The sequence below is a fragment of the Trichechus manatus genome, unplaced genomic scaffold (assembly GCF_000243295.1).
Source record: "Trichechus manatus latirostris isolate Lorelei unplaced genomic scaffold, TriManLat1.0 scaffold00031, whole genome shotgun sequence".
NCBI classification, from domain to species: Eukaryota; Metazoa; Chordata; class Mammalia; order Sirenia; family Trichechidae; genus Trichechus; species Trichechus manatus.
The window spans coordinates 10,122,993-10,138,476 of NW_004443967.1; the positions used below are offsets into that span (position 1 = coordinate 10,122,993).

Here is a 15,484-nt window from a genome sequence, read left to right on the forward strand (position 1 = left end):
ACAGAAGCAGATCATCACGTCTTTCTCCTCCACATCTTTCCTCCACAGAGAGACTGGTAAGTTGGAACCACCAACTCCTAACCGCTGCACCACCAGGCTTCATATATATATATATATATATATATATATATATATAAAACTTATCCCAAAGCCAACATCTCATACATAGATGTGACTGAGGAAAGTGCTCATAGATAAACAACAAACAAGAGTGTGGACAAACAGAGGACAGGAGGTGATGCTATGCTAGAAGTAAAGTTTCAGCACAGGACACCAAAGTCTAATCAGTACCCCAAAGTCCTGAAGACAAATAAAAAACCTGACACTAAAGGGCCAAAGAGATAATCAGAGTTTAGATTCAGCACAAAACCCACCCAATCGGGAACAGAGAGGCCTCAAGGAGTGAAATTCAAGGGGTCTCAGATGGGCACATTATTACTAAGTCAAGAGACCCAGTCCATAGCAGCAAGGGTCACAGCCAAACCTTGGTAGAACCTCCACAGAACGCCAAGGTGGACAATTTTATCGCATGGTGGAAGATCTAAGACATGGCCACCTGACCTGGTTGAGACATTTTATGTAGGTTTAACTAGGTGGACACATTTCTTCACATTCATAGATTTTAGGGCTGGAAGAACCCTTAGTGATCATCTGTTTTAACAAATAAGGAAAGTGAGACTAAAAGCATTAAGTGGCTTGATGGAGATAACACAGAACTGGCTAGAAACTAACTCCCTAGGGAATGCACTTAAACTATTACAAATACGCCATACATGTAAAAGAAGAGATATAACATGATAATAGTCATCTATGTTTAAAAAATAAGATAACATCATATGAACTTTCCATTATAATCTAAGTGACACTGGCGCAGCAGTGCCTTGAATTAGGACTCTGGAGGATGGTGAAAAAGGCTGGCAGGCAGCCACAGGCCAAGGATGGGGAAGCTAGCCAGGGAGTGGATAAGCTGCAGGGCCTGGAGCTTCAGGCAGGCAAGCAGGGTTCAAAGCTCAGGAAGTCCAGGTCAGGAGCATGGCAAGGCAGCTGTGGGAGATGGGAGACTTGATGTCTGCCAGCGACAGAGAGCGTTTACTCTTTTCATTCATTCTGCTCAGCCAGGCCAGAGCTCTGCCTGCCCCAAAGCTGAGCATGTGTTCAGAGCATGAGGGAGAGAACAATCTGCATTTGGGTCAGGTAGATTACAGGAGTGTCTTTCCTCCAGGTTTTCTCTCCTCTAAGGATTCTGCTTGTTAACTCTGGATTTATAGGTAACCAACCCCATACAGTGGTATTCATTATTGACTGACTTCCTTTTTCTGCTTAGAGGTTGTCAAGCATTTTTCTAATTAATTTTACTGGTTAGGATAAATTTTTTTTTCTAATTGATTTTGTGGTTCTCAATCCTGGCTGCACATTAGAATCATCTGGGGAATTTAGGAAAAAATACTGATGCCAAAGCCACACCTCAGAGATTCTGATTTAATTGGTCTGAGGTCCAAGCATTGGTATGTTGGAAAAACGCCCCATGTAATTCTAATAGGTAGTCAGGGCTGAGAACCACTGATTGGAATCATCTGGAAAATTTTCAATCAAGTAATAAGTTGTTTTAAAACAGTTACAAGAGCATTATTTTCTTCACACTAGGCAGTGTGATTCATTAAAAACTAATGAAATAATTTGCAGAACATACTGTCTTCATGAACTTTCTCATTATTTACTCAGTTTTGCTAAGGAAAGTCAACATATGGCTTAATTCAACAATAAATCAGAAACTGATGTTTTCACTGAAGCTTCTTCATCATCTTGTCTCCATTATCTTCTTTGTTCAAATCATATCACACAAATTTGATACAGTAATCCACCCTCTCAAACCTTCTATGGAGTGAGGTAACCCAGAAGGCATGGTATGCAGAAAAGATTCCGGGATATTTTTTCATCTTGTGACTTTCTGTGCAATGGAAATTCAAAGGAGCAACCAGTGTGGGCTGGAATAAACCTCCCCTCTCCCCAAAACAAAACAAAAACAAACCTGTTGCTGATGAGTCGATTCCAACTCCTAGCTACCCTACAGAAGAGTAGGACTGCCCCATAGGGTTTCCAAGGCTGTAAATCTTTCTGGAAGCAGACTGCCACATCTTCCTCCTGGAGGGGCGAACCTGCTGACCTTTTTGGTTAGCAGCCAAGGGTTGAACCACTGCGCCACCAGGGCCCCCTCTCTGGAATAATTAGGAATGTGGAACTCCTTCTGGCTTTTGGGGCCTCTCTCATTCCTCTGAGCAGAAAGTAAAAATATTGCCTCCCTTTTCTTGTCTTTTTTCTTTCTAAGGCATTAGATAAGGCAGGAGACCGGAACAGAAAGACTGATCTATAGAACTGGTTGTGTAATTAAAGGTCAGTTAGCTCAACCACCATCTGTAAACCAAGAGACTTTCCCAAGCTCACACAACTAGAGAGACCCAGAGTTGAGTCTGCAACTTGCAGGCTTGACTCCCAAGCCTCATTCAGTCCAAAATACCACCTGGCCTTTCAAGAGAGACTTAGCTCAAAGATGCTGGAGAGGGATTTCTCTTCCCACAAGAGGTTTTCCAGCCATCTATGAAGCAAACGGTTAAGCCCTTTACTACTAGCTGAAAAAGACTGGCGGTTCGAACCTATCCAGAGGTGCCTTTGAAGACAGGCCAGGAGATCTGCTTCCAAAAGGTCACAACCTTGAAAACCCTATGGAGCAGTTCTACTCTGCACACACGGGGTGGCCATGAGTCAAAATGAGCTGGATAGCGACTAACAACAACAACATAACCCTTCCACTGCGTTACTTGCTTTCTTTTACGAAGTCTGCTCAGACCCATGCTGCTTAACCCAGGACACAATTACTTCTGTATTTGCTCTCTTCCTTGTCTATGTAGGGCCCTGTGCTGTTAATACTAGAAACTCTCGTGGCACAGTGGTTAAGAGCTATGGCCGCTAACCAAAAGGTCGGCAGTTCGAACCCACCAGGCGCCCCTTAGAAACCCTATGGGGTCGCTGTAAGTCGGACTCGACAGCAACGGTTTTGGGGGCACATCTTCCGGTTCTCCTGGTCTTGTCTCTGCAGGCAGCTCAGGCCTGAGGGGCACCACACCGCTTGGGCAAGGGGACCGGGTGGCCTGGCTTTTCTCAGGGTTGACGGAAGGAGCAAATAATCCTACGGCAAAGGCGGGGGAGGCCCCATAAGTGGGCTTCTGCCCCAAAGGCGGCATCCGGCCGGGCTCAGCCACGGCTAGGTGCTGCCTGCAGTCGCCACCGGCAGGAAGGCGGGCTGAGCAGGGGAGGAGCCTGGGGAGGCGCGGGAGAAAGAGAGGGAGGAGAAAGAGCCTAGGGGGAGGAAGGGAGGGAGGAAGCAGGGTCGGTTGGAGGACGAAAGGGAGGAGAAAGAGCCGGGGGATAGGACCCGGAGGAGAAGCCCGGGGGAAGCCTGAGGAGAAGGAGCCAGGGAAGGGCAAGAGAGAGGAAAAGAAGAAAGAGGCGAAGAGCTCGCGGAGGGGAGGAGCAGGGGGAGGAGCCAGGCGAGGGGAGGGGCCGGGGGAGGCCTCCACCACCGTCGCCGCCGGGGCGAGTCTTCCTCCCCGAGTCCGGCGGGCGGTCGCTCTCTCAGCCGCTGCTCTTCGGCGCGGTCCCTCCTGGCCTCTCCCGAGGCGTCGGCTCTGGCGGCCCTGGCCGACGAGGACGCCCCGTGCGCCCCCCGGGGGCCGCCGCCTCCGGGGCCGGGAGGCCGCGGAGACGCGGACGCTCCCGGGCCGCCGCCCGCGGTGCCCGGGGCCGGCATGGAGCTCTTCCAAGCCAAGGACCACTACATCCTGCAGCAGGGGGAGCGCGCGCTGTGGTGCAGCCGCCGGGACGGCGGCCTCCAGCTCCGGCCGGGTGAGCGGGGGTCCCGGGGCCGGCGGGAGAGCAGGGGGCGCGGCCGGGCCTCTGCGGGGAGAAGCGGGGGGCGGCGGCCCTTGCGGGGAGGCCGAGCCGGCGGCAAGGGCGCGAGCTGTCATGCTTCCTGACGGGAGGGAGGTGGTCTTTCCCCGAGGGCAGCGCGCCCTCCTCCACTCCCGTCCTCTGCGGGGAGGAAAGGGCGGGCGACCCTTGTCCCCTGGGAGCACCCCCTTTACCCGCTTCCTGGGAAAGCAGCCCCAAGACGAGCCGCCGCAGCCGCCAGAAGTCAGGGTCCGGGCACCCCGAGGGCTGAGGCCAGAGGGCACCACCGCGGCCCTTCACAGCTGCGCCGGCGGCCGACTGAGTAGCCCCTTCCACCAGAAAGTTCTAGCGAGGTGCCTTGGTGTTAAAGGCCGCTTCCATTCCTGAGGGGCCGAGTAGTGGTCTTACATGCGGAGTCCTTCACCCAGGTTCTGGGTTCTAATTCCGATTTAGAACGTTCGGCCGGAGATTCCCTCCTGTTGACATCTGTGTGTTTCTGGGCCCTTATCATTTAAGGTGTGAGTTCATTATGGTTACCTCATAGGACCCGACTGAAAGCACCTTTCCTTTGATTTTTAATAATTAAGCTGTATTGTGATATTATAATTTTAATATTTTTGCGTGACTCGATTTTGTGCAGTACAAAATGTATGGTGGGTTGATGTCTGGGTGTCCTGCAGGGTTGTTAAACGACTGTGATAATACCCAAGTCTACAACAGTTAGTTCACCTTAGGAAAGTTTGTTTTACAGTGGTGAGACAGACCAGCCCCTGCCCTCAGAGAGCAGACAGTCCAAGGAGTTTCCTCTTTGAAGGGACTTCCACTTTTTTAGGTTGCCAGTCCTTTTTCCTAACCACCTCAGATCTTTGGACTTTAGGAAAAGTGTGAGAATATAGTTCTTGAATAAAGAAATAGCTAGATCATCTCAACTTTACTTGTAATTCTTGTATGTAATCTAGACAAAAGAATTATTCCATGGTATGAATCAAAGTGTAAAAGGTCCAAATGAACTTCTCATGTTATAGCAGCTACCATTTATGGGAGGGTTTTCAAGGACCAGACCCCTTAATATATTGTTCTCAATCCCCACAACAACCTTGCAAAGCAGGTGGTAGTATCCTTATTTTTCAGGTGAGGAGAGGGATATGAGAGGTTATGAGTAACTTGTCTGTGGTCACAGGGAGAGTGGAGTTGGGACACTCATTTAGGGCAGTTTGACAGACCCCAGAACGCTTTCTGGCAAGCCCTACTGCTGTTTTTTTTTGGGGGGGAGGGTGGAGGCAGGGACCTGCTAGTTGATTTGCTAGAGCAGTAAAGGAGAACTTATTTTTTCTAGGCTCAGGCTGCATTTTCTTGCTGTTGCATTTTATTTTCTCTATTCAGAATGGAAGGAGCCCTGGTCGCGCAGTGGTTAAGCGCTCAGCTGCTAACTGAAATGTCAGGGGTTCGAACCCACCAGTGGCTCCATGGGAGAAAGATGTGGTAGTCTGCTTCCCTAAAGATTACAGCCTTGGAAACCCTGTGGGGCAGTTCTGCTCTGTCCTATAGGGTCACTATAAGTCAGAATTGACTCTTAAGGTTCAGAATGGAGGAGAAACAAGTGCACTCAGACAAGGTTCTTGATAATCTTGGGACAGAAGCTGTTGTAGATAGGCTAATTTGACCTGTCTCCAGTCATTCTCTTCTCACCTCTGTTTTTCCTGATTTGACCCTTTGCCTAGTTCCCTCTCCACACCTCCCAAAAAACGTTTGGGTAACTCTTCAAATGCAGCTTGAATAAAAGTGATTGCAAAATTTTCCAGACTGACAAAGAACCAACTCCGTGGAGTCTAAGAGCTTAGACCTGTAGATCTGGATGGAACGTGAGATCATCTCCAACTCATCTGACAGATATAAACTTTTCTGTCCCTGAGTTTCTTCAACTCTAAAAAGAGGATTGGGTGTTTTTGTCTACTTGTACATAGTGAAAATATATATTTTAAAACAATACCCTTCTGTTCAGGGTAGGTCTTGGGGGGCCAAGAATTGATGTATTTCATAGAAAAACACTCAGGAAGTCCCTGTGTGGTTACTTGTGGTTTTGGGTGGTGAATTGAAGCATATGTAAATAGGGTGGACTTGGTTGTCTCCATTTCTAGGGCCACCCCTCTCCTTTTTCTTAGCCCCTAACATTGACAGAGATAAACCAAGCTGGTGCAATTACATGACACAGGACAAGGTCACTGGAGTCTTCTGAACAGGAAGGGTTTTAAAGAAATGACTTGTTCTGTTTGGTCTTTGTTCGATTTTTGTACAGAGGAGGCCCTCCAATCCTAATGGCTGCTTGGGGATAAACTACTCCCCTCAAGTGAAGTTAAGTCCACTCTTCCAGGATGCTGGCTAACAACTTGCCTTTCAGTGGAATACTTACACCCATACTTCTGAGCTAGAGAAACTCACATAGATGAGCAGTGCCACAGGTTTAAGCCTTTAAGGGATATTTACAGGGTAACCTGGCCTAGATTTTGGATTAAGCCCTGTGGTTTGAATTACTGTTTATTTATCCAACTTCTGTATCAGAAGCCATATTAACTTTTTTTTTCTGAATAAAATGGCTCCTGCCTTTGCAACTAGTTCCCTCAAGCTTATCTCACTTCTTAGAGTATACCAGACCACAGTCTGAAGCAGAAAAAATCTAGATAGAGGAGGGAAGAGGCCAGAAGTAATGGCCAGTTTTGATCTTTACGTGTTCAGGTATATAGCCAGTGAATAAAGAATCTCATGCACTTGGCCTTACCACATAGTTTATTCTGTCAATACTCAAGTTCCTTTCTAAATAATGGCTATTTAATAATGGTGTTTTAATTGAATAAATGCTTTTTAGATCTTTTCCTATATATGGAATCGTTTAAAATTCTCTTCATGTTGTTGGATTTTCCCCCCCTTTGCTTTTATGGCCAGTTTGCTATTGTTTGTAGTGACAGCATTTAAAAGCTTTCATTGTTTCCTATTGGTTATTCAGCTGAATAGATTGCTGACCAAGACCTTTTTTTTTTTTTTCTCCAAAGGGCAGTATCATAAGACCAGAAAAGCTCTTGGGCACTGTGACTTTTATATTTGTGGCTGTGGAACAACCTGAGGCAGGATTTTTCTTTTTCCTAGAGACATCAGAAGACTCAGTATTGGTGATATGTAAAGTTAAATGCCCGTTTCCTTAGCCTGGAATGTGGGTCAGCCCCTTTCTTGCCTAGTTCATTCTGTAAGACCCAGCTCTGATGCTACCTACCTTCATCCTATGTTCACCCCAGTCCTCATCCCTGGGGCTGAATTAAGGGCCATCTTTATTGTGTTTCCAGGCACTTTATACACTAAGCATACACTTTGATTATAGTCTTTACTGCATCATTTAACTTGTTTGCTTCTTCCCCAGTGGACAGTGTATTCCCCAATGTCAAGGAATATACTTTACTCATCTTGATAGCTCTGGGCTTTAGAGGGCTTAGGACGTAGAAAGCATTTTTGATTGCGTTGAGCTGAATTAAATTTAAGTCCAAGGTTTTGTTTTTTTTTTTCCCCTGAAATTTATTTTGTTGTTGGGAATATACACAGCAAAACATACACCAATTCAACAGTTTCTGCATGTACAATTTAGTGACATTGATTTCATTCTTCGAGTTCTCACCTTCCTTTTCAAGTTGTTCCTCCTTCATTAACATAAGCTCACTGCCCCCTAAGGTTCTTATCTAATCTTTCAAGTTGCTGTTGTCATTTTGATCTCATATAGTTCTTAAAAGAGCATAATGTTCAAGGTAGGCCTTTTTTTTTTTTTTTTTTTTTTATTAGTTAAGCTAAATTATTGTTCAGTTTTAAGATGACTTCTGGGGATAATTTTGGTTTAAGGTTTAAAGATTATCTCAGGGCAGTTGTTTCAGGGATTCATCCATTAAGTCCAAGTTTTCTCTCAGTAATATCATTGCCTGAAAATAAGATGTGTTATGATTACTTATTTTAGGCCCAGTTTTGAATGTCTTTTAATTGGGGCAGAAAAGTCTCTGTCCACTTGGGGGAGAAAATATGAGGATGAGTGCATTTCCACTTGTGTTATTTTTGTATCTGATTTAGCATTACTTTTTTTTAATTTGGTAATAATAATTCCTTCGTATTTTCTTCTTCAGCATTGTTTAAATTTTCTTTACAGTTCTTCTGGAAAAACAGCTGAGTACTGTTATCTTTTCTGGTATTTCCATTTTTTTTTTTAAAGGGTAGTGAGTAGTTAGTGTTCACACATTGCACCTGGTTTTGGTGGCGGCTTATGTCCATTGCAAGCTGATGACCACCAGAGGAAAGTATTTAGGTGGGTTTATTTTATTTTCCACCAGGGAAAATGATAAAGCACAGTGTAAACATTCAAAAGTCTCCCAGGAGTGGAGTTTAATATGAGAATAGGAATTGTAATTTAAGACTTAAAAAGGTATATAATACAGTCCAGTTTTGGGGAAGGGCGATATGGTCTTATCTCTTCCATCTTAAAATTGCTTCCACTAGTCCTTATGGCTTTCTCTGATATGACAGTGTTACATGTGTGTTACCTTATTCTATTCAGACCCTGAGTGACCACGGAAAGATCTCGGAGCATCTGCCATACGCATAACTTTCTTGAGCATATAAACTATATATAGAAAGACAGTACTCTGAATGATGAATACTGATGTTTTTTTTTTTAATCCTGAAGGGGATACTAGCTATCAGAATTCACAGAAACAAAGTTTTCTTGTTCTTAGAATTTTTTTTTAATAATGAAATTATTTTCATAGTATATCATATGAAATTAACTCTTTTTTGAATGAGAAATTATACTCATGGAATTGAAATCCACATGGAATATTTATCTCTTTTGAGGAATCATATTTCATGAAACTATATTCAGTTTGGAGTTTTGTGTCATCTGGTATTTGCTAAATAAAGAAAAGATTTTGTGCTTCACCTTTTCTTTGTTTTAATTCATATTTGTTAAAAATTCAAGAATTACCTTGACAAAATTTAATAGACATCTTAGTTTAAAAGTTAATTACTAGGCCAACTCTTCAGACAGGAATTGGACTGGACTGTGGGACATAAAGTGATACTTATGAAGAATGTGCCTCTTAGTCATGTAGATACAAGAGACCAAAGGGGCGGCTTCTGTCCAGAGGTGAGATGGGAAGGCAGAGGGAGTTAGGAGCTGGTTGAATGTTCATGGGGAATCAAGGGCGGAGGGGAGGAGTGTGCTGTCACAGAATGGGGTGAGCGGTTGGGGTCTCATAACAATGTATGAAAAAAAAAGTTAATTGCTAAATGTATTGTAAACCTCTATTTTGATGTTGTTGTGTAACCAGTTTTTTTTCCTATTGCCTTTAGCCTTCGGTTTTCTTTTGAATGGCTTACCAGTTTTATACCCTGAACTTCTTTTTACCTGACAGGCTAGCAGTTAGGTTGAACAGGTCTGTATGTTTATTTTTATGCATGCAAGATAGAAAAGAATCATCTTTCCAAAGTCCCTCTCTCCTTGGTTTAAAAAAAAGAAGACTGTCTAAGGGGACTGATGACAGTTTTTGGAATCATGTTTTACAGATTGAAGGAAGTTTTTGTGCATACTTTGTTGTCTATATCTGCAACTGAGTGATTAATAGCTAATAATAATGGCTTTTACTTGTTGGCAGCTCTGGTGGTGCCGTGCTTAAGAGCTTGACTGCCAACCAAAAGGTCTGCAGTTGAAATCCACCAGCCACTCCTTGGAGACCCTATGGAGCAGTTCTACTCTGTCCTATAGGGTCGCTATAAGTTTATTTGTTGAGCACTTTTTGAAATCAGACACTGTTCAAAGCCTTTAAGTGCATTATTTCATTTCATCCTCACAATAACCACAGGGGGTGGGTTCTATTATTATTCTCATCTAACAGAAAGGAAACTGAGGCACAGAGAAGTAATTTGACCAAGTTCACAGAGTAAGAAAAAGCCAGGCTTCTAACTCAGTGTATGACTCTGTCTTAACTAGTGCTATTATAACAGAAATACCACAGGTGGATGGCTTTAACAAACAGAAATTTATTTCCTCACAGTTTAGGAGGCTAGAAGTCAGAATTCAGGCGCCGGCTGTAGGGGAAGGCTTTCTCTCTCTGTCGGCTCTGGGGGAAGGTCCTTGTCTCTTCAGCTTTTTCCCTGATTCCTTGGAGGTCTCCATGTGGCTGGGCATCATTCTTCCCCCATCTCTGCTTGCTAGCTTTCCTTTTAATCTCTTTTATATCTCAAAAGAGATTGACTCAAGACACACCCTACACTAATCCTGCCTCGTTAATATAACAAAGACGATCCATTCCCAAATGGGATTATAACCACAGCATAGAGGTTAGGATTTACAACACATATTTCTGGGGAACATGATTCAATCTATAACAGACTCCAAACCCAAATTTTCTTCAGTGATGACAAAAATATTTTATAAATCTTTCTATCTCTTGACTACAAAGTTATAGAAATTATGTTTTTATAGATAATATCTGAAATGTATCCTTAGCTATCATAATCATTACAGTGTAGGCTATATAGAGAATATAGCTTCTCAAATGTCAATGCAAGCACATTGAGGAAAGGTCTATATAGAATTAAAGGCTGATAATGGGACTACCGGTTTGTTCTTTGACCTTCCACCTGCCTTGACTCCTTTCTTGAGAAATTAATTTATATAGTTAAAGAGAAGGTTGTTATATAACAGACTGACTAGTCGTCTTTTTTTTTCCCCAGCTATGATCAGTTTATCAGGTTTCTCTTAAGCTTTTAGAACATCTGTAGTTTGGGAAGGGAATAGATATAGGGTAGATCTTTGAGCAGAAACATTGATATGTACCTAATGGGAACTATTTCAGCCAGTAATGAGCAACCTGAAGCCTTTCCTAGTCTAGCTTTTCAAGAGTCCTAGATCCAGTTTCATGGGTATCCTTTCAGAGCATGCAAAGCAGAGAGGGAAAGGAGGAAAAAAAGTCTTTAGTGCAACCACCTCCAAAGAGGGGAGGAGCCTTTGTAGAGTCTCTAGTTCCCAAACACTTGTGTTCTGGCTAGGCCATGACCAACAGAGGCCGGGATTCCTGAAGGCTGCCTCAGAGGAGAGGCCAAATCAAGCCCTTTTTATGTAGGGTGTTAGAAACCATGGGCCTTGATGGCTTGGTCTTGTGAGAATCTGGCCCTGTTGGTGCTGCTTCAGGATGTCCAGCTTACATGGCTCTCTCGTGTCCCACCTGCTCAGCCTAAAGTAGCCCAAGCAAGAAGAGATGTAGATTCATTCCTGTACCCCTAGCAGCTCGCCCACAGTAGGCCTTCAGTAAAAGTTGTATTGAATGAACTGAAATAATTCTAGTCCCTGGTCTCTTCTGTATACCTTAAACAGCCTACTCCATCTGACTGGGTTTTAGCATTGCCGTTTGTATGGCTGTGCAAACACAGTAGGCTCCCCCATGGTGGGCAAATTTCAGCAAAGCTTCAAGACTAAGACAGACTAGGAAGAAAGGGCCTGGTGATCTACTTCTCAAAATTAGCCAGTGAAAACCCTATGGATCACAACACAATGTTGTCTGATACAGTGCTAGAGGATGAGCCCTCCAGAATGGGAGGCACCGATAGACTCAGACATGCTGGCGATCATGAGGCTGGTGCAGGACTGGGCAACGTTTTGTTCTGTTGTACATGAGGTTGCCCTGAGTCGAGTTGACTCCACGGCAACTCAGAGCAACAGCATTTGTATGGCAGGGGTCCTGATAGTTCCTACCTCAAAGGGGTAGTTGGGATGATAAATGAGGAATATAAGAACAAAAGACCAGAACACAGCAACTCTTTCTACCTAGAAAAGCTGTGCTGATTTCTTATGGTCATTTTATTCAGTAAAGGGGGTAATCTAATTTTTAAGCCTGTGGATTCACTAAATCTATTCTCTTTTTGAATGAAAATAGATGAGGCCCATAGTTGTTTTTGTTTTTCTTGAAACAGAAAAGTTTGCTTGTTGCTGATTTAGCCCTTGTGATTTATGATGGAGTTGGTTGGTATATTTGTGGATAGATACAAGACTACTGGAAAGTCAAACTAGTTTGGCCATGCTGTTGATTTATCTCAGTCTGTGAACCTTGTTTTGGCATAGTTTTATGAGGATTTAAGTAAGTTAGATCTTTATAAATTGTAGGAGCCCTGGTGGCACAGTGGTTAAGCACTTGACTGCTAATGGATAGGTTGGTGGTTTGAACCCACCAACTGCCCCTGGATAACATTGTGGCAGTCTGATCCCATAAAGATTACAGCCTTGGAAACGCTATGGGGCAGTTCTACTCTGTCCCATAGGGTCTCTATAAGTTGAAATCGACTCAACAGCTGTGGGTTTGGTTTGGGTTTACCAGCTGTTTTCTGTGTCCCTGTGGCCTTTTTGTAAACTGTTCTATTCCTGTTCAAATATGTTTTAAAATATAACATTTTTAAGTCTAGCCTTGCAAACAAATGCAAGTCTAAGAAGTAAAAGAAATGTCACAGAGCCTCTAACAAATTACGGGTTAGTATTCTAAGTCATAATAGTTATTTGTCAACTGTCCATGATTAATCTGAGAATAACATTTGAATCAGTATATTTAACAAAACAGGGAAATAATAAATTTTTTATTATCAATAACTTGATAATATATTAAGTATTGATGTATAAGTAGTATTTTTATAGTCAGGATAAACACTGAACAGTTAGAATTATAGTACTATCACAGCACATACTGGTAGGATCTTAATTAATGCACGCTCTGTTAGGATGACTCATTTTGTGGTTGCTGTGAGACCCTTAAGAGAACTGCTTCCATTCAAAAAAATGCATCCACTCATGCTTGCTTTGGTAAGGAAGGCTGGTTGAGTGAAATGCAGGTTGATTTTAGGTCAGTGTTCTTTCTTTTAAATTGTTTCAATTTCAGGTTCTTTCAAGTTTAGCTCGATAGGGTATTTAAGAGTACATTAATTTTCTCTATGAATCTCATTCTTTAAAACAGCTTTTCTCTTTCAAGTTACACTGAACTCAAAATTTCATGATTTCTGTAGTGGTCAGTACATACAATTTGAGACAGCCATAATATCTAACTGAAATGTTAGGAAGTTTTAATCATGCCATATGCTTGTATTTTCAGTAGTTTGCATGTATATGTAATATTACTGATGTTTCACCGTGTAATTATACATTGCTTTTATGCCAGATGTAAACATTCTTTTCCCTATTTCCAGCCTAAGATACTTTCCCCATCCCTCCTCAGGGGTTAACTGTGGTGGGCAGACCAAAGGGTTTAGCAGAGTAACAATTTACAACTGTGTTTCTAGATTTCCAGGATTCATGTCTCTAGTAACTGTGGCATTTATTCTCCTTTGCACCTTTCAGATACTCCCATTTCTCAAATCTGACTGGTTTTGTATTGTTTCTTTATTGTCCAAATTACATTAAACTTGAAATTCTGTGAAGTCATCCATTATTCATTCAACAAGTATTTATTGAAGACCTGTCTGCTAGGCCGTGTGCCAAAGTAAAGAGATGAATAAGACACTGCCCCTACCCTAGGGGTGGGGGTGCAGCTCAATGGGGGAGAGACATACACCTGAGTCAAGAGTGACAGACTGTGATCAAGCTGTAGACAGAATTCTGTGGGAGATTTGAGCTGGTTCAAGGCATTGGTCAAATTAAAGTGCTCTTTGATTCTGTGAAGTTCCTTCGAGCTGTAAATAGTCTGAGATTGTATCTATAACAGTGGAAAGCCCAGGAAGATACTGGCCGAATGCACTATTGGACTTTTACGGACTTTCCTTTTGTCCTAAGAGAAATAGCTTTGTGTACAATGCCTTTGTTCTGAGTGCCAAAAAAGGTTTGAGAGAATGACTAGTGCCTAACTGGCCAAACTAAGAAATAGTACAGATCCCCACCCTCCCAAGACACTATCCTGTGACCCTTGTCTGACCCTAAAGCAGTTCTTCATTTGAGGCCAAGGAAAGTGGCAAATTCTGAATTTGATGGTGCATTTATTTGAAGGCAAAGCTTTTGTTGATGAGGATTTATGGTTGCAGAATGACTGTACAGTCTAAGAATGGTGAGAGTAGGTTAACTTTGAACAAAGTTTTCAGGAAAATCTAGGAAAGTATTTCAACACCAGATGGGAGAAAACTTATATCTATTGAATGATTGAAGTGCTGATTTCATGCATCTCTGTTAAGGGTTCTAGCATGAGGAAAGAAAAGTAATAATTGTTATCTCATCTGTGGTTTGATACAGCTCTCAGAATCCTGTTTCTGAAAGGGATATTAAAGGACGGTTTTGGGGATTGCAGAAGGTGAGGGGTATATCCCAAGATGATTCCCTGGGTGATGCATTATGAATTTATTACCAAGGATCTATCTAATCCTTGTTTGTATCGGTTATATTTTTATCTTCTCACAGTTTGGAAAGTTTTAATTTAAGATGTACTTCCTTTCATTGTTCCCAAACATTTGTGTGTTTCCTATACTGCTATTCCAAATGTGCTGTGATGTCCACACCTTTCATGATTTTATAGGCAGAAAGTCCTAATATTGTCCGAACTTTCACAAAGGTTCTTTTAGCTATCCTGCAATGGATCTTTCTTGAGATGTGACAGTTAGGACTTTATGTTCCAGGTAGAGAATCATAACATTTTGCATTTGGATATTGTAGAGTTAAAAAAAAATGTTTCTAATAGCCTTCATGATGATGATCAAAACCTTGTGACCCAATGAGAAACTCATTTGCACTGTAAACTTTCACCTAAAACACACACACACACACCTTGTGACCCTCTTGTTGCACTGTAATTAGATCCTTAATAGAAAAGTGTTTAGAAATTCTTAGATCTCTTTATTAGGTGATAACTAATAGATATACAGTATTTTTCATCTTTTAAGTTTTCTTGGTATTATTTTTTGCAATGTATTTCCTTCTGCTAGCTTAGCCCAAGATGTCTCCTTTCATGCCATCTCCCCATATTATGAGGTCTTTATGCAGTTTAGGAGCCCTGGTGGCACAGTGGTTAAGAGCTTGGCTGCTAACCAAAAGGTTGCAGTTCAAATCCACCAAAACCCTTTTCTTCATCTGTTTGACATTGATGTTGGTGATTGTCTTTTCAGAGCAATAATATCCTTTATCTTTTGGAAACCTGTGCGGCAGTTCTACTCTGTCCTGTAAGGTCGCTATGAGTCAGAATCGACTCAATGGCAGTGGGTTTGGTTTTCTGTTTTTTTATGCAGCTTATGGTATTTATTACATGAAATAGTCATAGTTACACACACCATAGGCACCATCTTTGAATCAGATTGATATTATAAAAATAAACTACTAATTCAGGTTCCACCCAGTGACCTGTGATCATTTATACAAGTAATTGTCAACCTGGCTGCACATTAGAATCACCTGGGTGACATTTTAGACAATACCTATGCCAGACCAAAAAACCTGTTGCCATCGAGTTGATTCTGATTCATAGTGATCCTGTAAGACAGAGTAGAACTGCCGCAT

The 15,484-nt window shown here is 42.4% G+C and overlaps 1 protein-coding gene across 2 annotated transcripts in view; it reads left to right on the forward strand.

Moving 5' to 3' along the window:
• The first annotated feature begins 3,738 nt into the window (after positions 1-3,738).
• The window catches only part of INPP5F (inositol polyphosphate-5-phosphatase F), an 89,384-nt gene continuing 77,638 nt past the window's right edge, over positions 3,739-15,484 (forward strand). The window contains exon 1 of one of the 2 annotated variants that reach the window (XM_023730011.1): positions 3,739-3,900. In XM_023730011.1, the coding sequence (XP_023585779.1) occupies positions 3,804-3,900 (97 nt within the window). In that variant the 5' untranslated portion in view covers positions 3,739-3,803. The remainder of the gene's footprint in view (positions 3,901-15,484) is intronic. The other variant, XM_004374898.2, reaches the window with a different exon arrangement.